We start from the raw sequence: 26,498 nt of genomic DNA on the forward strand, positions 1-26,498 counted from the left end.
GGCTGCTGCCTTGTGCGGAGACTTTTCTGTGCGTTTGTCGGCTGTTTGGCAGTGCCAGCTAGTGGTAAAAAGTGAGGGTATTCGCGAGTGCCAGTGCCAGTGTCCGCCAGCTGCCAAGGTGGGTTGCAAAAGCCTGCACCTCCAAAAAAAAGCACAACGTACCAAAGAAACGGCATGCTGATCGATAACGTCCGTGCTCAGGGTAACAATGGGTCGATCTTGCACTCGCGAAGTCCCTTAATCAAGAGCCTCAGATCTGGAACCACTTTCATAGCACAAAGGGTTATTGTCTCCATCGCCTTCTAACACGGAGTAGTGTTTGGGCGAGAGTGGGCTCTGTCGCAGGCCCCTTAACTCTTTGACACCCACATCAGGCGATTTGACTTGACCTGAAGCCTCCGTCGAGACTTTGATTCATCCTCATTGTCAGGTTGACCGAAGCAGACTTTGAGCCACAATCCCAGTCTCCTGGTAACAACGCCTCGAGCAACTGGGCATCTCCGTTTTTTCCCAAGAACCGGGAACCTCGAATACCAGGAACCGATCTGAATTGGCACGTCACACTGAAAGCATAACCCACAATAAACCCAGCATCTCTGGAATTCCATCGAGTCAAGAGGCTTCTCGAGAGGCTTGAGGAGAAGGCTTCTGGGCTTCACCCGCCCGCACAACAAGTCCCCAATGGCGGACGCCGCTCGGTGCCCGATGCTCCGCCTCGCCGTCTCGTCCTCATTCCTCTGTACCTGTCGCGTCGCGGATAGCGGACAGATGCCTCTTTGGGAAAGCGGATGCGACCCAATCACATGCGCCGATGGCGCCCCAATCAGAGGCCAAGACGCTTCAGAGTGAAGAGGGAGGGCACTGGCGGGCGGATGGATGGAATGTGGCCGCAACCTTGAGAGGAGGGAGGAGAGCGACTTCGGTCTCGTTTATACTGATCAGCCACCTACGCAGATTAGCACTCTCCTTCCCCCCCGGGCTGTTCTCTTCTGGACGTTCCGTCGGCATGGGTGCGATGGGGACTCAGTCCCAAAGGGGGAACAACATGGAAGATGCCGTGCAAAGAGAGTTTTGCTGTCACCTGGCAGTTGGAAACCTTGATTTTCTCATCACAGAAGGATGGGAAGGGCAGTGCAAACGAGGGCGTTCCGAAGCCGACGGATATTCCGGGCTTGCTCGGTCCGCGTTAGTTTGCCGAGTCTCGGTAACATAACACACACCTATTTGCGGCACCGAGAGGGCTCCTGTAGTATCCGTAGGTAGAGTGCTGACTGCAGCATCCGTTGCGAGTAAGGCACACAAGGCAAGGGAGCAAAGAAGTCGGTCGAAGTGCGTTTCAAACTCATCAAAGACAGACGCCTCGCGACATGCGGGACGACAATAAAGGCTCAACAGCTGTGGACCTCAGCCCTTTCTTTTTTTTGGTGTGTGATTGTGGCAGAAAGGGACTTGCCGTCCATTCATTCAAGACGCTATTGACAGACAAGTCTGGATAAGGTGAATGAAATCTGGGGTTTACTCGATGGCATTTTCTCGATGGGATCTGATCAGGGGGGGTCAAGGCGGCGGAGGTGGCGATTGTGGATGTTGAATAGGGACCCGACGACCTGGTTCAAGGACACCAACGCCCACCCGTAGGGAAAAAGAGGAGCCTGGTCCAAGGTCGATTATGGCCACATGCCGGTTGCTCTATCGGAGTCTGTATCCACGGTGGACATGGCTTTTGCCGGTTGCCCTTGTTGAGGCTTCAATAGCGTCCGCCTTGCTATTGATGGAACGGGAACGGGGTCCCGCGGACAGCGTCGCCCCTCCTTGTGAAATGACTGGGGGACCTGGGCAGCTGATTAGCCGCTTACAGTGTGTCGGGTCGGTACCAAATAACGGGACAACCTGGCACTGACGTGCTCGCCCTGAGGATGCCTGTCCGCTGTCCCTTTGTGTCAGGCCCTGTCAGGCAGCTTTGGTAGCACCAGACCGCAAAGAGGCAATGTTTCCAGCTATCAGGGGACCCCCCCATGTCTAGGACGCTCTTTTCCCCTGCAGCTCTGTCCGCCGGAACATGATGCCGGTGGTCCTCTTCCCCCAACCGTGCGAGATCCTGACGTGCCCCGTGCCCCCTTTTCCCGTCCAGTGTCTGGTTGAGGAATCTCTGGCCTGTTGCTCGCACGGGCGGGATCGTGTTGCGCGGAGACTAGGAACCCACGGGTAGCTGCCCACTAAGGACGGGACGGAATCACGGAGCGTGTCATGATAGCGCGCGCGTGTGTGTGTGTGTGTGTGTGTCGTCGTGTCGGGGAAGTGAAGGAGCGGTTTCCGAGACCAGACCCCCCCCCCCAGCAACGGGGTATTGCTCGGCGGGCAAACACCCAGCGAGCGATGCGATGCGATGGAGTGACATGGGCAAAGAGGATGGAAAGCTTCGTCATCAATTTTACCGGGTTTGCCTGCTTTTACCAACAACATTCCACCGAGATGGGCCCCCTCGGTCGTCGGTCAAGCTTTCGGCCAACTCGGTACTTGGAGGATGTGGACGGGACGACAGCCACGTACAAAGCCAACAATGGAACCGGCTGGACCTGACTGACAGCACACAGACAGACCGCCGGACGGACTGTCAGACTGCCCGAGCAAGAAAATTTACACTGTAGAAAAAGCAACAAGCCCAAAGCAAATAACTTGCTCGGCTGTGCTTGTGATGAGCGTGTGTCGCGGCTCCGCTCCCTCCCTAGTCGCAAGCCGCAAATGACCCCGGTCTGGGGGTGGACATCCAATAGAATGGCGGCCAAACAAGAAATGTCGCCTAAACTCTGGTTCCTCGAGGCTGTTTACTCGGCTCCCTGAGGCTGGCTGGCTAGGCTCGAGACGGCTGCCTCCTCTCACGAAGACGAAGACGACGGCCCGGGTCCTTGGGCTGGGCTGGCGCACTTGGCGAAACTCTGTTGAATACGCCGTTGGGCTAGGCACTGATGGCATCCCCGGGGGAATGTTCCGTCTCTTGTCGTGGTGATCTAGCCATCATGGCCCTGACAAGCAGGACGGCATCATTAAAAAGCAGACCCTCCTCTCCCGAGCGAGGCTGCAGATCTTTTGTTGTGAAGCTCCATCTCCATCTACGATCTTCAAAGCAAGGACCCGCGAACTCCCGACCCGGAATTACGGCCACCGCATACGCACCACGCAAGGCTTACTACGGTTACTACCCAAAATAGCCGCGGATCCCCATCACATTTATTACCTGTTGGAAACTCTTGGCGATTATCTGATATCCAGTAATCCCGAACAAATCTTTTTTTCCCTCGTCTCCTCTCCCTCGGAGCCAGACCCCCCCAGCCCTTCATATACCCAATACCCTCCCACCTCACCCCCTACATCTGCTGTTTTACCTTGGAAACAAAGTCCAGACCCAACACGAGTCGACGAGCTGGACTCTCGGTTGCCAATCAGACAAGCCCAGCTGTGTGTTTGCTTTTATTAGCTCCTGACGACACGACAACTCACACTGTTTTACTCGACCACGACTCCTGTCTCATATAATCAGCGATCCCTCCATCCTCTCAACACAGCCGACTCACTTTTTCACACAACAACAACAACAACCACACACACAATCACCATGATGCTTCGAGGAACCGCCCACAACGTCCCCAAGGTTCCCCTCTTTGGGAACCCCAAGAAGCGCAAGCAGAAGCAGCAGCAGGAGCAAAGGGTCAAGGAGGAGCAGCTCCGCCTACAGGCCCTCGAGGAGGCCGAGTTCGCGACAAAGGCAGAGACCTCCGACTTCCTCACCTACTACCTCGAGCGCTCCCCCTTCAAGGACCAGTGCGACCAGATCTCCATCGCCTGGGATAGCCTCCCCAGCCTGGGCGAGCTCCAGTCCTACGGCGAGCTCGACAAGACAGAGGGCACACAGGCCTGCCGTCGACTCTTCAAGGCCGTTGTCATCTGGGACGATCTTGGCCTCGACCTCTGGGAGACGCTCAGCAGCAACATTGAGCAGCAAAATATGTACGACGAGCTTGACGACGACGACCTCCTCGATGAGATTTGCGAGGAGCCCGCCGACTGGGACTACACCAGCACCCCTCGCTCGCGCTCCCGCGGCAGCTCAAGAACCACCTCCTCCGACAACTTTTCTGGACGATCGCGCCAAACATCAGCCGACAGATACAGCCAGCGCGAGGACTCGAGAGAGTCGCGGCGGGGCTCAGCGACAGACCAGATGCGACGACCATCAACCGCCTCTGGCAAGCTCCCCCCGCGGAGAGCCACAGCGCCTCACGGCATGATCAGCGAGTACTATGACAGCCCATCGCGGTACCGGCTACCCAAGATCGTGCGGGTCCTATAGGCAGGGGCCCTACGATGAAAAGAGATTGATTACTACTGTTTTCGGGGTTTCTGGTACATGCTTTTTGGGATACAAACGACTTGGGAAACGGCATTTAAAAAAAAAAAGGGCCGATATACTATTATATTTTTTTTTTACTTTACTATTTGAGCATGGCGTTTTGGAACCATGGCAAGGCCGGTGGATGGAACAACGGATACGGAATACCTAACTATACCTACACAGCTGAGAAAGCTTCAGCTTCAGATACCATTTTATTACTAGTAACAGACATGAACTATTCACATCAAACAAACCTGAGCCTCACATCCCTTCCTCTTTTGATCGAGCTGTCACCTCAAAGCCACCTTGCCTATGCCGGCAGTGGGTGGTGTCTGAGAGGCAGACGTCATGATCTTTCAACTGCCACAAGGTTCAATAGCCGAGGGTCCGAGTGGTTGGACCGACTCGCGGGAAAGCCTGGAGTAGCATCCGGGGTACCCACGTGATGCGACCTCGGCATCACCTAAACTTAGTCAGCGGGGAAAGCAAGCATCACAATCGGCTGCATGCTTGCTCCCTCGTCGCGTGAATCACCCAAACAGCGCTTGGCTTCGCCTAATACCCTCCGCTCGTTCGCTCCTCTGTGCGTTCAACACACTTGGCGTTGTTTGACCACTCTGCAGGCGCCTCTGCTAATTTCACAAGAGGCCAATGGGAGCTGAGCTGCCTCAGTCACTATCCGAGTGGCGCTGCGGCCCTTGACTTCATTGGGGAATGGCTGCCCCCTCTGCGAGATGGAGACAGTTTCTCTACTGTCTCCATCCTCTCTACGCCCGACTGCTGAGGAGAACAAGCGAGTGCTTTAATGCCCAGCCCTACGGGATATACGAGTTCCCGATCCTGAAAAGCCGATCAGGTAGGGATATCCCATTATCCGTTTGTTGACCGCATATGTCCACTGTGATCGACGTTTGGGTATCTAGTGTTTTCCCGCTCGTTAGGCTGGAAAAGGGCTCATTTTACACTTTGGCTCTGACCATGGCGCGGAGCATTCACCTCAGGGACGCTAAGGGAAAAAACAAACCTGTGCTTGGAATTCACGCTCAGTGTGCGAATGCCTTCATGGCGTTTGACATCTAACCGGGTCATCAAGTCTGCCAATCTTACGATATGATCATCTCCCAAGCATACCAATATGCATGAATCCTCCTTGATATCATCTCAGGAGCAAAAATTTCTGCCCTCTGCAAATCAGAGACTCATGCAGGAACACGCTCAATGTCAGCACGGGATTGTATGCAGCCGGTCCTTCAGCTGGAGAAGCCATCCGGACTAGCTTCAGGGGTCCCGGCGCCAGGTGCATCTGGACTCGCCAAGGCGCGTTTTGGGGGCTCCTCAAGGCTCCCCCACCAGATAGAGAGGAAGGGCATTTTGCAGCCTCGAACGAGGCTTTTGGGCCTGGTCCTTTACTCTCGGAAACTTCCTTCTGTGTAGTTCTCGTGGTTGAGATCCCCTCGGTTGAGGGTGCCGTTCCTTTTCTTGTTCCTTCTCTCGTTGATACACCCGTTGTGACTGGGCCATGAAGCACTTACACAGCCTCTCGCTGGCTTGTCTTGTCGGCCTGGCCGCCTTTTCGACCGCCGCGGACATTTCCTACGTGACTGACCTCGAAATCTTTACATACCTGGTACGACTCTTCGACGACGACTTTGAAGTAATGATACTGACCCCTTAGGCGCCATGTGTGTCCAGCGCTATCTCGTACAATGTCGCGATGCAGACTTACTCGACCATGTGCGGCGACTCGGAGACTGAGCTGCAGAAGTGCATCTGCTCCACCAGATTCAACCAGGTCGCGTCTTCCATCTCGAGCGACGTCACGTATAGCTGCGGTTCGAGCGCAAGCGATGATCTTTCGAGCGCGTCCAAGTTGATGGACAAGTACTGTCACCAAGACAAGGACATCACATTCTTTTCTCCGACGACCAATGTTGTTGAGGCGTACATCACCGATCTCCCAGAGCTGGCTTACTTGCCGCCATGTGCGCAGTCAGGAATCTCATATGCTGTTGTTGGAGTGGTATGTTGAAGAACATGGAGGCTCATGGCCATGGCTGACAGAGGGATAGGCTGCATATCGATGCCCTGAAGCGGCCGAGTTGAATGCGCCTTGCGTCTGCAACAAGAAGGACGTGGTTCACGACATAACCGAAACACTCAAGAGCTCAGTCAAGTACTCTTGCTCCAATAACCAGGATGTCACCTCGGCGCAAAACTTTTACAGCGAATTTTGCGCCATGAACGACGGCACCACATCCTTTGCAACTCCAAAGGGTCCTCCTGGAGATAGTCAGTTACGCGACCTGCTTCTGGGAGTATCTGCTGACCCTTTGTAGTGTCTTACTACATCACCGCTTTGCCTCAGTATCAGTCCCTCAACAAGTGCGCCCAGAGCGGTATCGAGTCTGTTGTCTTGGGGGTAACTATTCCTACTTATAATCTGCTTTCTCTCGCTGACTCGACTACAGCAAAGCTCTTGGCTATGCGGCGAAGGACCTCAGGAACTCGCCTCGTGTGTGTGTATCAAAAGCGGCATGTCCAAGATCATCTCGAGCAGTCTGACCGAGCTAGTCAAGGGCTACTGCGACAGCACGAATATCGGCAACGTGACCTCGGCTGTTGATGTTTTCAGGTACTACTGCAGTGCGGCTGAGAGTCTGGTTGTCGCCACTGTTGGTGAATCCATTCATCAATCGTACCCGACTGCGAGCTCCGGAGCTGGTGCTGGCGCTGGTGCGACTGGTCCTGTTCGGACGGGTTCAGGACATGCGACTTTAACTGGCAGCGATGGTCTTCCTGAAGAAACCGGTTCTTCGGGTTCGAGCGGCGATGGTGACAGTGCAGGAAACGACAAGAACAAGGACGAATCAGGAGGGACGAACATCATACCGATCGCGGGAGGAATTGCTGGCGCCGTGGTCGTCGCCGCCATCGGTGTTGGCCTGTTCATGTTCATCCGACGAAGACGACAACGTGAGGCTCGAGGGGTAGAGATCTCGAACGCTGGCGATGGTCGTGGTGATGGTCCTCCAGAATACACCGGCCAGCCAGAACTCATGGGCAACAGCGAGTACATCAAGGGCCACTACGCACCACCGGCCGTGTCTGAGCTCTCATCAACATCCTCCCCAAAACCAGAGCTCTACGGAGGAAAGCCGGTCGTTGAACTCCCCCCTAACCACGCACCAACCCCTGAGTTACAGTCTCATCCCGCCAAGGTACCCTACGGCCATGCATCACCACAAGCCAAGTACGTCTCGCCAATGACACCCCAGAACCCCCAACAAACCGGTTGGGGGGGCCAGCCCGTGTACGAATTTCCCTCGAACCCAGCACCGACGTATAACCCGCAGTCAAACATGGGATTTCAGTCTGGACCCGTGGAGTCGTATGAGCTGGACTCGAATGTAGGACGATGGGCAAAGTAGATGGGTGTTATGGGCGATTGTCTTTCTGAGCCGGCGTTGGGATTGGGATTGGAGTAACGAGTTACAAAACCGTTGGATATGTTAGACTCGGGTGTATATGGCTGTATTATGAGATGATTGACCATGTAGATAGGCGTACGTTCTAACTTGTATTCTTACGACCGTGTAATCGAGGGCAGAGTCTGTTATTTGTGAGCCTCGTGCACCTGTTACTCTCGAGTTCCTTTGGATCCAAGAGTCATAAATTCAACAGGTTAATATTTACAAGGTTATCAGTTGGTATCTTCCAGGATGGGGTTATCGAAGCCGATTGGGCTCTCAGGGGGGGACGACAGTAACTAGATGCTCTCAGAGTATGGTAGGTGACTGTCGATAACATGGAGATGCAGCGATGAATGCTCACTATGGTTGTGGAGTGGGTAAGGGCCATATCCGCTCCAGTTTGGAGCCCCCTGGAGCTATCAACAGCTCAGCATCACACGGCCTTCACTATGCCCCGACATACGAGTGAACTCATGATAATTTTAGCGTAGCTCTGCTTACCCTTGTAACCGTAGTATACGATAGCTGGACGGAATAATGTTTTGTTGGATACCCAATACTCCCTATTGTTTTGACATTCATCAAGCTGAGTTGTCATTACCTTGCACCACAACTCGTATACCATAAGAGATCAGCTGTGGCGTTTTGCCCCGCTGCACAGACTATTTAGGTTCCTTTGTTTATCACCTAGGCATGGCTTACAGCGGCCTGGAGCTAGAAACCAACAGCGGAATCGCATGGCCGATGGTAAGCAAGTGTCTGACAGGTTGCTCTTCGTTCACCCAAACTTGCTGATGGTGGAGACGTGTAATCGTCCAGCAGCAAGGGGTAACATCACACTGAGCCCACTGACTTTACTTTTATTTTGGCTTTGAAGGTACACCAATAGTACTCGAATAATGAGAGAGATACATTAAATCCTCAAACAAAGCCAAAAGACAGACAGAGCTCAACCAATTCCTTTGTTACAACAGGAATGTCTGTCTCAAGCTCAATGGGTGAATACAGGGTAGTTGGGCCCTCGGAAAAGCAATTCTCCGACGCCCCAGCGCAGCTCCAGCTCCAAATGGCCCGTGCACGTTGCTCCTCAGACAGCAACAGCCTTGGGTGTTGACTTTCCAAAAACAGTGTCTCCAGATCTTCAGCCTGGAAGCTCCAGCCAGATTCTTTCACTCCAACAACGAAATCCTTTCCTTTGTCGGAGATATTTCATCAACATCACCCACACTCATTCGTCACGACGCCCGATACTTAGCGACGCGATCAATCACGTGGATCTTTCATAAGAGCTGCCTTTTTTCCGACGCGCAGCTGCGGGAATGACGAGTGCCGCGCTCTCAGCCTGATTCGATCACCACCATGGCGGCCGCGGATGTGGACACGGGCTACATCGCAGGCCACCTTGGCCTCGATCAGCCTGTCCTAACGACCCTGGCGACCGAACCGACTGTTGAACTCGTCAACATTCTCTTTCAGGCCATCGCGGCCAAGGCGCACGAATTCGACACCCTGTACGCTGAGAAGCTTCAGACGGATATTGAGCTAGAGAACGCGGTTCGTAGCTCCGAGTCGCGCTCGCAAACGTCCAAGGCTACCGCCGACAAGGCCCTGAAGGACGTGGAAGAGGCTAGACAGCTTCTCAAGGACGAAGGTATGTGTTGGTGGGGATGCGCGAAGCAAGGTTACACGGTTGTTGACATTTATCCCCATTGCAGAAACGAAGCGCCAATCCGTCGAGAACGAACTTCAGGTGTTGAAGGCCAAGAAGTCTGACTATGATGCCGAGATCAAGTCTCTCAACGACAAGATTGAAACCCTTCAATCGTCGAATCGCACCAACTTGAGCATCATCGAATCGAACAACAAGCGCGATCAGACCATTACTGAGGAGCTCACCAAGCAGCACCAGCGAAATGTTGAGCTCGCACGCGAGATTACAACTCTTCAGCAGTCTGAACAGAACGCCAGGGGTCAGCTCAACAGCGCCAAATACCGAGAGGAATCGCTCCAGCAGCAGCTGGACCTGGCCCGAAAGAACAGTGAATGGCTCGAGAATGAACTCAAGACAAAGAGCGAGGAGGGCCTCAAGTACCGAAAGGAAAAGGGCGCCCGCATCGCCGAACTTCAGCGCCAGAACGAAGACATTCAATCCGAAGTCGAAGCCCTGAAGCGAACCGAACAGCAACTCCGCGAACGACTCGACGCCATGCAAGCCAAGGCAGATGAAGCCCTTGTCAAGCTCCAGAAGCAGGAGGGCACCTTTGCCCAGACTGTCGAGAGCTACAAACATGAACTTGAGGACCAGCGACGCCTTGTCGACATGTCTGATCAGCTTAGCAAGAAGCACTCGGAACGTGTGCGCGACCTCGAGTCTGAAAAGGAGCGCCTCAAGGACAACTACGAGAACGAGATTCGACGCATCCGAGTCGAGCTTGAGGAGGAGCGACAGAACTCGCGCGCAATGGAGGAGCGCATCCAGCAACTTGAGTCAGAGATTGACGGACTCCAAGTTCGACTGGAGCAGAATGTTCCCCCGCCTGAGTCTGCACCTGCGACTCCTCGTCCCAACGGCATGCTACGACCTTCATCTCCTTTCGGAACCCCGGCCTCCATCCGTAGCAAGGGTGCTATGACCGCGACACAAGCCATTGACCAACTCTACCAGGTCAAGGCCCAGCTGGCCAGCGAACGACGCCGCAACCAGCAGCTCTCCGAAGAGCTTGATGGCATGATGTCGGCACTCGAGGCCAAGGCTCCAGAGATGCAAGAACTGCAAGCCGAGTCGGAGACTCTTCGAGAAGAGATCACCCGCATGTCGGAGCTGTCGCAACAGAGCTTCGAGGAACGAGATGCTGCTCGACGTGCAGCACGAAAGGCAGAGGGTGCACTCGCGACGGCCCAGTCTGAGAACAAGATCATGCGCACTCAGCTCCGTGATCTTGGAACCCAGATCCAAATGCTCGTGTTCAACATCTATGCCATCGAGAAGGGCATGGAACAGTTGACCGATGAGGAGGTTTTCCGCCTCAAGCAGCTGGAGAAGGGCGAGATCACGGAGGAAGCATTGTCTGACATGTCCGACACCCACCAGTTCATCACCCAGAAGCTGGTGGTCTTCAAGGATGTCCAGTCATTGCAGGCCAAGAACGAGGAGCTCATGCGCATCACCCGAGAGCTTGCCGAGCAACTTGAGAGTGAGGAGGCACTTGCGGCCAAGCATCAGGCTAAGGAGGATCACGACATGGTTGAGAAGCTTCAGCAGGAGCTGGTACATATGACGGAGGAGACCAAGTCCATCAAGACGACGATGGAGAGTTACAAGATGGAGCGAGACATGTTCCGACGACTGTTGCAGCAGCGAGGAGTTAACGGTGACGAGGCATCCATGATGCGCCATTCTCTCGACGGTGGCCAACGTCCACCTCTGGCTAGCATCGAAGCGACCGAGCAAACCGAGGCTCTGAATGAGGCCCTCCGCAAACTCCAGGGCGAGTACGATAGTTTCCGCGACGCCCAAGATGGAGTTCGCAAGGACCTTCGTGATCAGATCGACAGCCTGTCAGCTGAACGAAATTCGCTGCAGACAGACAAGGTGAAGCTTCACGCCGAGGCTAGACTTGAGTCTGAGCGACGAGAGATGTTGCACACCAACTTTGTCGCTCTCCAGGGCGAGAACCGCGAGCTTCAGAAGCGCAACCAGGCCCTGTCCGAAACCGCCGCCAAGCAGGATATCCGAACCCAACAAGTTGCCGAGGAGCTCATTGAGGCCAAGGGCTTGCTCGACAGCGTACGAAACGAGGCGGCTAACCTCAAGGCCGAGAAGAAGCTTTGGAAGGATATCCAGGATCGACTCAGCAAGGACAACGAGAACTTGATAGAGGAGAAGAACCGACTCAACAACCTCCTTGCGACCCAGCAGTCCCTCGAGAACGAGCGTAACAGGACCGAATCCGAGACGCGACGCAAGGCCCAGGCCAGAATCGAGAGTCTGGAACAGGAATTGAGTGATACCCAGAGGAAGCTGTCTTATGAAGCAGAGGAGACCAAGAAACTGCAGCTACGAAAGGAGTTCGAGGCCAAGGAGGCCCAGAAGCGAATCGACGAGCTCATGGCAAGCCTGAGCCAGATCCGGGAGGAGCATGTCGCTGTTAAGACCAGCAGAGATCATCTTCAGGCTCGCGTTGACGAGCTGTCGGTTGAACTGAGAAACGCCGAGGAGCGGGCTGGACGTCTCCAGCCCCGACCTACGCCAAGGCCCGGCACTATCGAACTCAGCGAACAGCAGCAGCAGCTTGAGGCTGAGATCCAAGAGCTCAATGTTGAGATTTCCGACCTTAAGCGAGACTTGGACATGGCCAACACTCACCTCGAGAACGCCAAGGCACAGGCTGAGCAGTTCAAGGAGCTCAGCCAGGCCAACGAGGAGGCACTGGAGGATCTGCGAGCATCCCAGGGCCAGTACCAGCAAGAGATGGAGGCACTTATTGAAGAGAAGGATGCAAAGGTTAAGGAGCTTGGCCAACGACTTGAGGACGTGTCTGCCGAGTTGTCTCGATCTAACACTGAGCTCTCGAGCCTACGGGATTCTCAGGGTGAGGTTGCGAGAAGGTACGAAGATGAGAAGGCCATCTTGCAAGAAGAGGTGAACCGACTCAAGGAGGAGAGCGCGAGGCACTTGGAGGCTACTCGATATCATCAGCAGGATCTCCGTGCCCAGGCCGAGATTGCCTCGAAGGCTCAGCAGGATTACGAGCAAGAGCTTGTGAAGCATGCCGAAGCCGCCAAGCTCGTTCAACAACTGCGAGCCGAGCACAATGAACTCAAGAGCGAAGCAGCTTCCTTGAGATCTGAGGCAGAGTCTGCCAAGGTTACTCTGGCGCAGAGCGAGAGCTCATGGGAGGATCGCCGACAGCAGTTGGAGCAGGAGATGGCTGAGCTCAAGACACGACGGGAGGATGTCAACTCGCAGAACAAGATCCTTCACCAGCAGTTAGAGGCTTTGACTTCGCAGGTTGCAGCCCTTCAGCAGAAGCGCAACGAGAACGACGAAAACGAGGACGAGAGGATGTCGCCTGTTCCTATCGGTGACGCAACTGAGGGTCTCCGTGAACTCAACAGCTACCTTCGACGCGAGAAGGAGATTCTCGAGGTTCAGTACGACCTCAAGGCCCAGGAGTCCAAGCGTCTGCAACAACAACTCGAGTACACTCAATCTCAGCTTGACGAGGCGCGTCTCAAGCTCGACCAGGAACGCACTCAGGCTACCCAAAGTGGCCGGACGTCGATGACACACCAGGATCTGATGGAGAAGTTGAACGAGCTCAACCTGTACCGCGAGAGCAGCATGACTCTCCGGAACGAGAACCAGCAACTGAAGGATCAGATCACCGAAAAGAACACTAAGATTGAAGAGATGGAGGCACGAATCCAGCCACTGGAGGCTGAAATTGACACGCTCAAGACACAAAAGTCGTTCCTCGAGGATGAGATAAAGCAAATCCAGGAGGATCGTGACCGATGGCAGAAGCGAACCGAGGGCATTCTGACCAAGTATGGACGAGTCGACCCTGCTGAGATGGAGCAACTTAAGGAGAAGATCACTAGCCTGGAGACGGAACGGGATGCCTTGAAGCAGGGTGAAGAGCCCCTCAAGGCCAAGGTGACCGAGCTCGAGACTACTCTTGAGACAGAGCGCAACAACTGGAGCACCACTCGCGGCAAGATCGTGGAGCAAGCTAAGGAGCGATCAAGGAAGCTTACTGGTGAGAAGAATGAGGCCATCCAGCGCGCCAACCATCTTCAGGAGAACTTGCACAAGGCCAATGGCGAGCTTGAGGGTGCCAAGAAGCAGGCCGAGGAGTTTGGAAGCCAGAAGACTGAGCTCGAGCGCCAGATCCAAAACTTCCAGAAGGAGGTGGAGCAACTACGACAACAAGCGCAGGCTGCCCAGTCAGCGTCCACACCCGCTCAGCCAGCCGAGGCTTCTGCTTCTGCAGAGGTTGTATCGCAGCTTGAGCAGCAGCTGGCGGATGCCCGCAAGGAACTTGAGGCCATCAACAGCCAGAAGCAGGGAGCCGAGCAGCAACTCGAATCACTCCGCGACGAGCTGCGAACCGCCATCTCTGAGCGGGATGAGGCCACCAAGAAGCTGCAGGAGGCAACTGAGGCCGCGAAGACTGCACCTAGTGTACCAGAGACACCTCAAGCTGCTCTCCAGGCTGGCGACGCCCCTGCACAGCCTTCCAGCGGCATCTCTGAAGAGGAGAAGAAGGCTTTGGAGGAGAAGGTCACGGCTGCTGAAGCCAAGGCGGCCGAGTTTGAGCAGAAGGCGAATGAGGTGGAGGCTAAAATCCAGAGCACGATCAAGGAGCGTTCCGACCGGATGCGGGATACTCTCAACGCCAAACTTAGGGAAAGCCGAGCTCGTATGGAGGAGGAGTACAAGAAGAAGGACGAGGATCTCAAGCTCAAGTTTGAGCAAGAGAAGCAGATCTGGCTGGCTGAGAATGCTACCACGAAGCCTGCAGCAGATGCACCAAAGACGGAGCCTACCGAACAACCCCCATCAACACCTGCCAAGGCGGAAGCTCCAGCCATCCCAGCGACACCCGCATCTGTTGGTCCGGCCGATCTGTCTCAATTGGACGATGCTGGTATCCGACAGTTCCTCTCGACCAACCCAACAGTCAAGAACATTGTTGCGGCTAACATCAAGAAGAAGCTGGAGGTGGAGAGCACCAAGCTGAAGACTGAGCTGGAGTCGACGATCAAGAACGAATATGAGTCGAAGATCACGTCGGCCAGGGAACAGGCCCAGCTGATGGAGTCTAAGAAGTCGACGTTGCGCATTAACATGGCGGAAAACAAGCTCAGATCTGCGAACGCCAAGATCGGAGTTGTTGAGAAGGCAGCGTCTGAGACGCCGCAGAAGCCTGTTGTCGAGGTCTGGGAAGTGGCTAAGACGGCACAGGCACCGCCCCCTCCGGCTGCCGCGAAGGCGACTGCTGCTCGCGGTTCGATCGCCAGTGTTCCTCCATCTCCAGCACCTGCAACACCTGCGCCTGCTCAAGCGACTCCGGCCCCGGCCCCGGCCCAGGCCCCGGCGGCGACACCAGCTGGAGCAAAGCCGGCACCAGCTGCTCAGCCAGTAACAAGCGGAATTCCTGCACCCAAAACAAGCAATCCGTTTGCTGCCGGCAATGCTGCTGGTACCGATATTCCGAACCCATTCGCCCCCAAGACTGAAGGAACAGCGGGTGCTAAGGAAGGACTACCTGCGGCACCAGCTCAGCAAGCTCCTCAGCAGTCAGCTCTCCCACAGCCAGTCAGGACTGGGCTTCCCATGCCCCGCGGCGGTGGCCGCGGCGGCAGAGGTGGTACCTACACGCACCCAGCTGGACGAGCGGCGAGCGGTAGTGAAGGCAGTGGTGGACGCGGTGGTCGCGGAGGACGTGGAGGAGGACGAGGTGGATTGAACCCTGGCGCCAATGATTTCCAGCCTGGGAACAAGCGACCAAGAGGTGATTCAGAGGTTGGAGGAGGAGCCAAGCGAGCTCGCGGGGCGCATTGAAGACAGGACGAGTAATGGGAGTTGGCATGTACAACAAAGAAAATACGCATCCATGTATCGCGATTTGACATTGAATGCAGGAAGACGGTTTGGGACGAGGCATGGGTTGCAAAGGATGTTACAGAAGCATTGTATCTTTTTACCACTGGGGCTCCTCTACGGACAACAAAAAGACAATTTCCTTATTTTTTATTGATATGAAAGGGTTATGGTTACAAAGACAAGATCGTGGAGAGATGGTGTTGTTTTGTTCATGTATCTAATGCTTATGGGGGTTAAGATAAATGGAGATGACCCTTGTTTTGGGCTATTTGTGTGTTTGACCTTTGTCTTGACTCTTTCAAGTGCTGTGTTGAGTTCATCTGTGGTTGTTGAGGCGTCGTGTGGTTGTAGGGCGAGCTGCTAGAAGCCACCACGACGCCAAACAATGCCGTGTGCACCATGGTAGGTAGGCAAGGCATCCCTTACTACCACCGCTCGTTACCCAGGCTAACCACATCGAGGTAGTAGATAAGAGGTCAATCACCACTATCGAGTGCCGCGGCAAGAAGGCATGAGGCCGTCATGTGGCAGCTCTTCGATCGGGTGCCTACACCGAGGCTGTGGATAACATGCCCAGACGTTGCCCTCGTGGGCAGCCAGGGCTGGGAATGTGGTCATATTCAAAATGCTCAAGGAGAAGTTCCAAGAGAGCAAGACAACACGGATACAAATTATGTGCTTTGCTGTTCTAACCACGATGTGAAGCCGGCCAAGACCTCCAGTATTACACTCTAGCTTCCAAGATCCCCGCTCACAAATACAACCAAAACAGCAGCATATCTATAACGATTAGCAACAAGATACTTGGGGCTGGTCTGTTTACTCACGCTGCCGTCGCTCCAAACACTTCTGCTCGCCTCGCGTTGGTCAGAAGCCCAACACTGGCCGCAAAGAGGATGGTGAAGAGAGCGATCAAGCCTAGCTTCAAGTCGTCCGTCTTTATATTGTACAAAACAACAATCGCGCCGATTAGTAGTAATGCAGCCAAAATGGTGCTGAGATATGAGATGAAAACCGAGATCCTCTTGCCTGACGCGTATCCTACTGAAGAACTTGTAGTGGCCTTGTGATGATCTTCATCCTGTTGTTGCTTGTGAGCCAGAAACAGAATGAGGATAATAATGAGGCAATACATACCTTGAAAAGGAAGCCAAAATAGTTCTGGATAAACATCGTCAGTCTATCTGGGGGTTCCGCCGTATGTAGAACGACCAAGTCATCCGGATCATCGTATAGACTGGAGCTGTGCCCGCCAAGCATCGGCCAGTCCTTGCTCTCTTCTGGCCTTCCGTGAAAGAAATTGATTCGAAATGCCTTAAGTGTCTTTCTATCTGGGGGTGGTATCGTGGCGAGGGTGCTCTCGAAGATCATGGCTTCTCCTGCGCAACATAAGCATTTGTTCGGGGTTCAGATTGGATGCCATACTGTAATCCTTCAAAGTTGTCCTGATCTTTTCAAGTAACCTTATCCGATCTGATTCCTTATCATTCATTGTCTTGTAATCTTCCCAGTTTCTCAGAGACTGCAGAGCCTCGGCACCTTTGCTCTTGTCTTCGCTATCGTATTCGTCGAGCTTTGCTTCTAGCTCTGCCAACTCGCTTTGTAATATAAGCAGGTTTCTTGCTGCCAAGCGGTTGAATCTCTTAAATATTGTAGATGTTCCATCTCTATCGCTTGCAATAAAATTGGCCAGAGATGGAAACCCATCCACATAGAATGGCTGCCTTTCCCCTCCCATGCCTTTGTGAGTACTGGGACGCCTGAAGTCGAGTTTAGCCGTCTCTAGTACTCCGCAATTCGTGTATATCTGATGAAAGAAGTATTTCTCTGGGGAGAGTTGATATTATTTTTACTGCAACTTGAAGAGATTGTACGGTTCTCCGACGCAATCGCGGCTGGTTGCTCAGCGCTGGTGCTGAGAATCAGGCTGTCAACACCCACCCTCACGTGCACTCTTGCATGTCAAGACAGCCCAGCGAGACGCCTTACCACATGCAGGCGCCTGATTGGCAAAGAATGAAAGTCTTGAGCAGTTCGTCTTCAGCTTCACCGACACCGTCAGGCTGTCTTAGTTATCGGGGGTAGCTGATCATCCCAACGTTCCTCCGTTTCCTCCAACTCCAACTCCTTCACTCCTTGGACGAACATTCATAAAACCTCAAAACTCGATGGAATACTATGACCCTGAAGACATCGGACCTCGCAAATCGCCGCTGCTTGCGCCGGTTCGGCCCAGGCTGGAGCCTGACCCGCTGAACTGGGGAAGCGACGATGAAACTGACCTCGAGGACATCATAGATAGCGTAGGTGCCTTGTTTAGGTTACCTTTGTTTGTACATACCTTTCAAATGACTAATTCAGAGACTCTAGCAGGATACGCCCTGGAACCGAGCCCTTCGAGATGGAAAACGACCCCATGGACGGGATGATGATTTACAGCCGAGCCTGCGCAAAAAGAACCGACATGCAGCAAATTGGAGAGACATGATTCTTGTGCACGAGATGGATCCTCGACGTGGCTGGGATGTGGCAGCCGAGGCCGCACGAGACCCTTTGCCACCCGATGAGTCTGACTATCTGGATGATTTGGACAACCGAGGCAAGCTTACAGCTCCAAGTCAGAGAACCCTTGCGGCTGAAGCCATCCAGGCTGTGTACATGCCTCCAAATGCCAGAAAACCCCTCGAACCTGAGAGCCAGTACTCCCCAGAAACACCACCGCCTCCAAAGGACGTTCGATCAAGAAGGCGAAGAAAGCGCTTTGCTCTTCCTCTACTTGTGGCTCGTCCCTCAGGCGCACCCATTGAGGTCATGGCCTGCCCCGACAGCGGCTCAGACGAAAACATTATATCGCTGGAGCTGGCAACTAGCTTGGGACTAAAGACGCAGCAGAACAGCTCTGATGAGCCAAGACAATTCACAGTCGCCAACGGGAAGACCGTCACGGCAGTCGGGCAAGTCTCTACCAGTTGCAGATTTGCTGCCGGCACTCCTTCGGATATCACGAATCTCGAGTGTATTTTCCATGTTTTCAACACCCTGGCCGTTCCTCTGATCATGGGTGTCGACTTTTTACAGCGGACAGAGACCTTGAGCAAGCATAGAGATCGACTTGTCGAGCAAGTGGTTCCAGCTATGCAGTCACTGAGAGTGAATAGCGTAGGAAGACCCAAGCGAAGCTTGGTCTGCCGGCTTGACACCTACGTGGGTTGTGCTACCGTGGATACTGGATCGGACATGGATCTTGTCAGTCCCGCGTTTGCCAAGGCGAGAGCTTACAAGATTGAACCCGCATATGAGCAGCTTCAGTTTGCAGACTGTAGCGTAGGCTGTACCTCGGGCGTTATCAAGACTTCACTCACCGTGGGAAACGTCAACGACGTAGGATTTCATCCGCGTGGGGAGCCGATTGACCTTGAGCTCTTCGTGTTGGATAACCTCAACGCAGATATTCTAGTTGGCCAAGACACTGTCGACATGCTGGATGTTTTCAACTTGCACAGCGAATCACTTATCCCCAGCATGCCTCGACTAGGAGAGTCGGACATCAACATCATCCGTCACATAGGAAGCTTAGAGAAGGGTGTCGCAAATTTATGGAACAAAGTCAAGAGAAATCTTGGCGGTAATTCACCAGGTAGTTCCGGTAAATTCAGGAAGTGTGGGGGATGACTTGGAGCTGACTGCATCTTAGATGGTGTGACTGGCGGCCCTGAAGCCCAAGTTGACATCGATCAACGAGAAAATGCTCGACGGGAGCGTGAGCGAGCAAGGATCGCGACCCTCTCGGGCTCCGACAGACAACGAGCCCAAGAGCTTGAAGACATGACTATCCAAGCCTTTGAAACCGGAAGGCAATGGCGTCTCTCAACCCCCCCTAGCATTCCAGATTCGCTCGCCGCCATGACGCCCAGTTCTCCAACGTCATCCGTCTCACCGAGCACCGATCATTCTGTCTCAACCCCCGCTGCCTCTGTCTCTATTACCGACCGCATGAGCATCGATGGAATCACAAATCCTCAGCCTACCACAGGAACAGGAGCATACGTTTGCAATTTTGCGGGATGCACTGCTTCGCCCTTTCAAACGCAGTATCTTCTCAACTCTCACGCCAATATGCATTCTTCGGCACGGCCGCATTATTGCCCAGTCAAAGGATGTCCAAGAGCCGAGGGAGGGAAAGGGTTCAAAAGAAAGAACGAGATGATTCGCCATGGCCTAGTTCATGATTCACCTGGTTATGTCTGCCCATTCTGCCCTGATAGAGAGAACAAGTTTCCACGGCCAGATCACCTGCAGCGGTAAGGCTACCGACCGAGAACCTTGGGAGAGCTCGAAGCTAACAGCACTTGACAACGTTGCAGGCATGTCCGTGTACATCACGTCGATAAAGACAAAGATGATTCGATACTTCGAGACGTATTGGCCCAACGGCCTGACGGCCCGAATAGAGGAAGACGAAGAAGAGGCCCAACCTCTTGACGTTTCATACGAGTTTGTTCTGAGTTTTAGATAGCTCCGGAAGACTTTTTGGGATGTGGATCGTCAAACAGCGGCTGATATGCCACTGCTTCGTCTTATGGCGGGATACCTGGGCGATTCGGGACTCTTTTGATCAGTCCAGTTTTTACAAGGCCATTAAATTTATAAACTTGGTTGCGCAATTGGCTTGATGACAGGAATGACAGACTCCTTGTGCAGGGTCGTTGTCGGTGATCGGCGAGAATATTCGCCGACGAAAAAAAAGTTCGGAAAAATAAACCGGGGCAGTTTTTACATTTACAGATTGACCTTCAACTCCATCACAAGCACAACTTGAAGCTTCCGCCGTGGAACCAAATCTTGACAGCAAGAGTAACCCGGCCAGCAACAAAAAGAAGGAGCGCCTTGGAAAGAGGCGACCTCTTCATCATCCGATGGTCCCCCCGGCAAAGAAGCGCAAGCTTCCCACCGCGACCGGCCCCGCCCCGAAGCGATCCAAGAACATCTCGAGCTCCAAGAAGAAGACAAACAAGGCGTCGCGTCGCGCTGTTGACGCCTCTGCACTTGCGTGGAAGTCTGTAGGCGAGGACTTTGGCGGTCTCGAGGTGATTGAGGGCGTCGACGTGGTCAAGGATGGGGATCGGGTGCAATTCTTGGTGGCCGGCGAGACGAACACGATAACCAACGACGACGACGACAACAACGAACATGCGGACGAATCTTTTGAAGGGTTTGGCGACGACCCTGTGGAGGTCGGGGATATCGATTCCGGCGAAGCTGGCAGTGGTGAAGCTGGCCTGGAGGGCGAGAAGTCTGAAGCAAAGACTGCGACAAAAGAAGAAAAAGCCAGCAAGAAGAACAAAAAGAAGCAGCGCAACAAAGAAGACGAGCAGCTGGTCAAGACCCAGAAAGTCGTACAAAAGTCCTCTTCACGGGGGGGCAACACGTTTGACGCGCTGGCCGATGGCCAAGAACAAGAAGAAGACGTCGACGTGGCGGCCTGGGTTCCGCTGAACCTCTCGCCGCAGATTCTTTCCGCTATTGCCAAGCTTGGGTTTACGAAGCCGACGCTGATTCAGGAAAAGACTATTCCTGAGATCGTGGCGGGTGAGGATGTCATTGGCAAGGCGCAGACGGGTTCGGGAAAGACGCTGGCTTTTGGTATTCCTATGGTGGAGAGGTGGTTGGAGTTGTATGAACAGGGTGTTGAGAGGACTGGACCTATGGCTGTGGTTCTCAGTCCGACGAGAGAGTTGGCAAAGCAGTTGGGTGATCACCTCAAGGCGCTTTGCGATGGCTTGTCGAATGCGCCGTACGTGTGCGTTGTGACGGGTGGATTGAGTATCCAGAAGCAGCAGCGACAGCTGGAGAAGGCGGATATCGTTATTGGAACGCCGGGACGACTGTGGGAGGTTCTCAGTGGAGACGCGACTCTGCAGAACACCTTTTCCAAGATCAAGTTTCTGGTTGTTGATGAGGCGGATAGGCTGTTCAAGGTTGGACAGTTTAAGGAGGCTGAGGATATTATCGGTGCTCTCGATGGAAAGAGGCCCAGCGATGATGCCGACAGCTCTGACGAGGAGGACGACGAAGAGGAGGATGATGAACGGAGTGCTCGACAGACACTCGTCTTCTCGGCCACATTCGACAAGGACCTGCAGACCAAGCTGGCAGGCAAGGGCAAATCTACAGGGAGCGACGAGGAGAAGATGGCGTATCTGATGAAGTGCCTCAAGTTCAGGGGCGAACCCAAGTTTATCGACGTCAACCCTGTCAGTCAGATGGCGGATGGTCTGAAGGAAGGACTCATTGAGTGTGGCGCCATGGAGAAGGTGAGTTTTAATGTCACGAGATGGATGATGATGCTAACTTTTTAGGATCTTTATCTCTACACTGTTCTCATTCTTAACCCTGGACGACGAACTCTTGTCTTTACCAATTCCATCTCGGCTGTTCGTCGTCTTACGCCTCTTCTTCAGAACCTCAACATGACGGCTCTCCCTCTCCACTCGCAGATGGCGCAAAAGGCTCGTCTTCGATCTCTTGAGCGTTTCACAGCTGCGCGAAACTCGGTCCTTATCGCCACCGATGTCGCGGCTCGTGGTCTCGATATCAAGGAGGTGGATCAGGTTCTGCACTACCATGTGCCACGCTCGGCAGATACGTATATTCATCGCTCGGGTCGTACGGCGCGTGGTGAGTCGAGTGGTGTTAGTGTTATTCTTTGTGCGCCTGAGGAGGTTTTGCCGACGAGGAGACTTGCGAGCAAGGTTCATGCGGAGCGTAGCTCGGGTGCTAAAAGGGAGCATTTTATTCAGACGCTTCCTGTGGATCGCAAGATGGCGTCGCGACTTAAGCCTCGAGTGGATTTGGCCAAGAAAATCGCGGATTCTGTTCTTGCCAAGGAGAAGGCTCACAGCGATGACACATGGCTACGCAACGCGGCCGACGAGCTCGGAGTTGAGTATGACTCTGATGATCTGGAGGCCGTCAACGCATCAGGCGGCGGTCGAGGTGGACGTGGAGGAGGCCGTCGGAGAAAGGAACAGGCAGCCAAGGGCCTGACAAAGGCCGAGATGGGAGCTCTTCGGGCACAGCTGAGGGAGGAGCTCTCGCGGAGGGTGAACCTGGGCGTGAGCGAGCGGTACATTACAGGTGGTAGAGTAGACGTTGGTGCCCTGTTGAGAGAGGGTGAGAAGGGGGGAGTGTTTTTGGGAGGCATGGATGGATTGGGGTTTGAATAGACAGGCAGGCCAGTATCTTAAAAGCTGTTTTATTTGGGTCATGACTTGTTCTTTTGTCGAATCTCTATGCATGCGTCGAGGGGTGGGATTATCGTTGCTCCTAGCCATTGTGGTTTGGGGCGTTTGTCAATCATTTTGATGTCGTAATTGAGGAGGAGGGCGGCCATGATGAGTTTGAGTTCGTGAGCGACAAAGAAGCGTCCGGGACTAGATAATTATTAGTTGTATGGGGTTCATTGGAAGATGTACTCACCATGCGTGTCGTCCATGGCCAAAGGCGAGATGTGCATCACTCGTCGTAACCATCCCCAACCCTCTCGCCTTTACCCCATCCTCATCCTTCCTCTCATCTTCACTCTTCTTCTCCCACGCCTCTCTAACTCTTGAGTATCTCCAAGGATCATAACTCATAGCATCCTCATAAATATCCTCATCATGATGCGTCCCCTGCAAATTAACCGTCACAAATGCACCCTTCGGAAGCGTCCACCCGTATTCCGGATTGTGTAGACCTGACGGGGAGACTACTTGTCGCTCAATCAGATTTGCTGCGAAATTGCTTAGACGTTGCGATTCGCGGATTGAAGAGTCGACGCGGAGGAGTGAGGTTAAAGCTTGTTTCGTCCAGCCTGTTGTCGGTTTGTGGGTGTGTATTTCGGAGAGTAGAGTATCGAGGACGTTTTCTGATGGTGGTGACGAGAGGATATCTAGCATCCATGAATGCCCGGTGAGAACAGTCGTGTGGATGGCTGCAAAGTTGATTGGGAGTAACCGCTTCGATATCACCACTGGATCAAGCTCAAACGTTTTCCCTTCTGCCATGGCGAGTCGTATATCCCACGTGATAAAGTCCTCCGGCGGAGTCCAATCTTTCAACTCTCCTGCTTCTTTGCGTCGCATGTTGTCTAGACGTTGCTGGATAATCGGGAGTACTCGACGTGATGCTGCGCGCCAGTGTAGATAGTTGGGGATGGTGAGTAGACGACCTACTATCGGGTGTAGGACTTTGGGGAATGCGTGGAGGAGGAAGCTATTCCTGACGACGTCGTCTGTAAAACGAATCATTGATTGGAGAAAAATGGTGTCGCGACATGTTTCTTCCCCAACGAGTAAACGATTCGTAACACGAGGAACAATAGCCATCCACAATTCCCAAAGGTTGACCCTCGTGTACCCATCCTCTAGAGTCAACGAATCTCTAACCGCGGCGTTGACCTCCTCCTCAATAGGTGATATAAGCGAGGGTAAATGTCGAGCTAGATATTTATGCACGACTCGACTTGCGAAAGGTTCTTGAGCTAGCTGTTTTCCAAGGAAATTGTATTCTGTGTAGAGAATCTGGTCATGCGCTTTAACAGCTGAGAGGACATGGTCGGGTTGATCCATCATCCATGGGATTTGAGATCTTGGAAGGATGACATCTGGAGGACGAGAGATTGGGGCCGGTGCAATAAAAGCAAGGCCATTTTTGCCATACTACTCTTTGTCAGTCAAATACAAACAAATTGAGAGGAGAGAGAGAATACTTTTTGGTAGCCTTGATCAATCCACGATTGATGTTTTGTAAAATACGCAAAACTATTCCGAATCTTGGAAAACCATCCTTTAGATCCAAGAATAGGTATTTCGGAGGGGTATTTTGGTTGGGATAGTGCATCTACTATGAATGATACGACGAGGAATACCACGCCGTAAAGAAGAAGGCGAGAAAGGTCAATCGACTCCATTTTTTACAGAAACAAATTATTAGAGAAACAAGTTGGATTGTGAGGATGACATGGCGGAGAGCTAGATGATAAGCAACATCTTGGGGGCCGGCTTACTCGGTATGTAATGACATGGTAGGGAAACGTGAGACGTCTCAGACGAGTAACAATGACGCTACTGCTGACAATTCCAAGCGCCCGTTGAGGTTCTTGGCCGAGCTAGCGATTTGATGTGAGGCAGGGGTTGAGAGGGGGGATCTAGACCACCAAAGTGTATTCAGTGGGGGGTGGGGGATGTTGTCTCTCTTCTCAAACAGATGATCATGGAGATAAGATGAAGATGAGACAGGCTGTGTCTAGAAGAGGTTGTCTATCATTGTTCAATTATGACTGCGGAAATGTGTCTACTCAGGCCTGGGGTAATAACTTGCCCATATCTAATGCTTCTTGGCCTAATAACCCGTCCATCTACATCTTTCCATCATGACAAAAGAAACAAGGCCCGTTGCCCTTGAGAATCACTCAATCCAAACATGCCTCCAAACGCCATACATCAAACATTCTGATCAGACTCCAAACTCTCCATAGTAGCAGCCCTCTTCTTCCTCCCCCCAACCTTGACCAACTCAAGCCCATTCCTAATCGGTTCATCACCCCTAAGCAAAAGCCCAATCTCACCCGGATGAAACCAATTCATCCACACCAAAACGATCAACATCAACAACCCGTCAAAGACAAAAACCCATACTTCGCTGCGCATCAAGTGTCCGTCGTTTCCCTCGATAAACTCAATGACTCGGAATAAACTTCGGATCCAGATTAGGATTCCCGTGACGTATAGAGTAATGAGGTATGTCTGCCATCGGATCGTGGGCTCCATTGATTTCGGTGTCGGTGCGAGGCGCATTCGTCGGTGAAAGATGCCGCCCGTGACGATGAAGCAGCCAAAGAAGAGGAGTTGAACAAAGAGACCGCCGATAATAACATTTTGTCCAATCTTTTGGAGATCTTCGTTGACTGCCATTAAACCACCACCTAAAACACGATTAGCTTTATCTTCTATATCTTTATAATGTGAACGTACCCGATGATTGAAGCAGCAGAGAAGCAACATCGCCAAACACAAAAATCTTGGTTAACCAACGACGTCGGATCAACGCATGGTGTTCGCCCTCTGTCAGCAGAATGATTCGTCCCAAGATCATGTAGATAGATGCCGCCATGAGTGCCGGCGCGATCAAGATCAAGACGTTCTGCATAATGTACGGCCCCATGGTCCAACATCCTGGATCCTCCTTGGCGTTTAATATTCGACCGATATATCCGATAATCTCAGCTGCGACGCATCATGTTAGTATGCCTTCCATGGCTCATAGCCATGTTGTAGTAGACGTACCACATCCACCCGCCACCAGCGCTGTCAGGTACCATGTTCGTGTCCTGAAGATCTGGAAGATGTGTAGAAGTGTCGACACCGAGAACAGAACGACAAAAACGACATTGGCCTCTACCGAAGGCTCGAACCGGTAAAACGCCCAAACGGCATCTTTATAGTTGGGGTTGCAGCGATCCATGTTGTCGATGTCTTGCTGTCACGCCTCGATCCGACAAAGGAGGCCTCGATAAACACCCCAGAAGAAAGATGAAAAGTCGTTACTCCAGATCCATCCTCTATGGGCGCCCCATTCCCTTTAAGCACAACCTCTGCCAAGATCCACTTGCGCGTCCATACTCGTATCTGTCGGGAAACAAGACTTTCCCGCGCATCCCTTTCACATCCTCTTTACAGTAACCGCATCTGCAAGACTCTGCCACTTCATGCTGCGCAGCCTCAGCTGGTGGGGCATCATCGAGCTTCAAACCCTGTCAACTCGTCCTCTAGCTCCAGCTTATTCCCCAATCGCAGGGATTCCTTAAATCATCTTTCCCGCATAAAGCCTAGCGTATCCGAGTACGCGGTCCGAGCATCTCTTTCCGAGTATTCGCTTCGGATTCGCGCCCCCTTCGCATTCCTCCTCCACTCAACACAGCACCGCCATGTCAAGATCCTCGTAAAGTCGGGTATTATTCATCCATTCCCGCTCACCCTCTTCT

The 26,498-nt window shown here is 53.1% G+C and overlaps 7 protein-coding genes across 7 annotated transcripts; 4 read left to right on the top strand and 3 right to left on the bottom strand.

Moving 5' to 3' along the window:
• Positions 1-3,613: 3,613 nt before the first annotated feature.
• Positions 3,614-4,348, top strand: NCS54_00314700 (Hypothetical protein; the record flags this gene model as incomplete). Its single annotated transcript, XM_053148729.1, has 1 exon — positions 3,614-4,348. One exon carries the CDS (start codon positions 3,614-3,616, stop codon positions 4,346-4,348), a length of 735 nt encoding a protein of 244 aa, XP_053004704.1.
• A 1,561-nt stretch (positions 4,349-5,909) lies between these two features.
• Positions 5,910-7,818, top strand: NCS54_00314800 (Hypothetical protein; the record flags this gene model as incomplete). The annotated part of the gene is made up of 5 exons (XM_053148730.1): positions 5,910-6,017; positions 6,066-6,410; positions 6,460-6,679; positions 6,727-6,809; positions 6,859-7,818. 5 exons carry the CDS (start codon positions 5,910-5,912, stop codon positions 7,816-7,818), a joined length of 1,716 nt encoding a protein of 571 aa, XP_053004705.1.
• A 1,401-nt stretch (positions 7,819-9,219) lies between these two features.
• Positions 9,220-15,430, top strand: NCS54_00314900 (TPR-MLP1-2 domain-containing protein; the record flags this gene model as incomplete). The annotated part of the gene is made up of 2 exons (XM_053148731.1): positions 9,220-9,511; positions 9,576-15,430. 2 exons carry the CDS (start codon positions 9,220-9,222, stop codon positions 15,428-15,430), a joined length of 6,147 nt encoding a protein of 2,048 aa, XP_053004706.1.
• Positions 15,431-16,203: 773 nt separating this feature from the next.
• NCS54_00315000 (Hypothetical protein) lies at positions 16,204-17,003 on the bottom strand (the record flags this gene model as incomplete). Its single annotated transcript, XM_053148732.1, has 4 exons — positions 16,898-17,003; positions 16,610-16,851; positions 16,300-16,553; positions 16,204-16,252 (listed from the first exon to the last, which is right to left on the bottom strand). The coding sequence occupies exons 1-4, from the start codon at positions 16,962-16,964 to the stop codon at positions 16,204-16,206; spliced, it is 612 nt and encodes a 203-aa protein (XP_053004707.1). The 5' UTR covers positions 16,965-17,003.
• Positions 17,004-17,640: 637 nt separating this feature from the next.
• Positions 17,641-22,698, top strand: NCS54_00315100 (ATP-dependent RNA helicase MAK5; the record flags this gene model as incomplete). The annotated part of the gene is made up of 7 exons (XM_053148733.1): positions 17,641-17,775; positions 17,843-19,118; positions 19,167-19,519; positions 19,695-19,773; positions 19,837-19,966; positions 20,322-21,786; positions 21,832-22,698. The coding sequence occupies 7 exons, from the start codon at positions 17,641-17,643 to the stop codon at positions 22,696-22,698; spliced, it is 4,305 nt and encodes a 1,434-aa protein (XP_053004708.1).
• Positions 22,699-22,736: 38 nt separating this feature from the next.
• Positions 22,737-23,598, bottom strand: NCS54_00315200 (Hypothetical protein; the record flags this gene model as incomplete). The annotated part of the gene is made up of 2 exons (XM_053148734.1): positions 22,737-22,905; positions 22,952-23,598. 2 exons carry the CDS (start codon positions 23,596-23,598, stop codon positions 22,737-22,739), a joined length of 816 nt encoding a protein of 271 aa, XP_053004709.1.
• Positions 23,599-24,957: 1,359 nt separating this feature from the next.
• NCS54_00315300 (Hypothetical protein) lies at positions 24,958-25,978 on the bottom strand (the record flags this gene model as incomplete). The annotated part of the gene is made up of 3 exons (XM_053148735.1): positions 24,958-25,439; positions 25,489-25,740; positions 25,801-25,978. 3 exons carry the CDS (start codon positions 25,976-25,978, stop codon positions 24,958-24,960), a joined length of 912 nt encoding a protein of 303 aa, XP_053004710.1.
• Between the last annotated feature and the right edge of the window lie 520 nt (positions 25,979-26,498).

This window comes from Fusarium falciforme, chromosome 2, assembly GCF_026873545.1.
Source record: "Fusarium falciforme chromosome 2, complete sequence".
NCBI lineage: Eukaryota > Fungi > Ascomycota > Sordariomycetes > Hypocreales > Nectriaceae > Fusarium > Fusarium falciforme.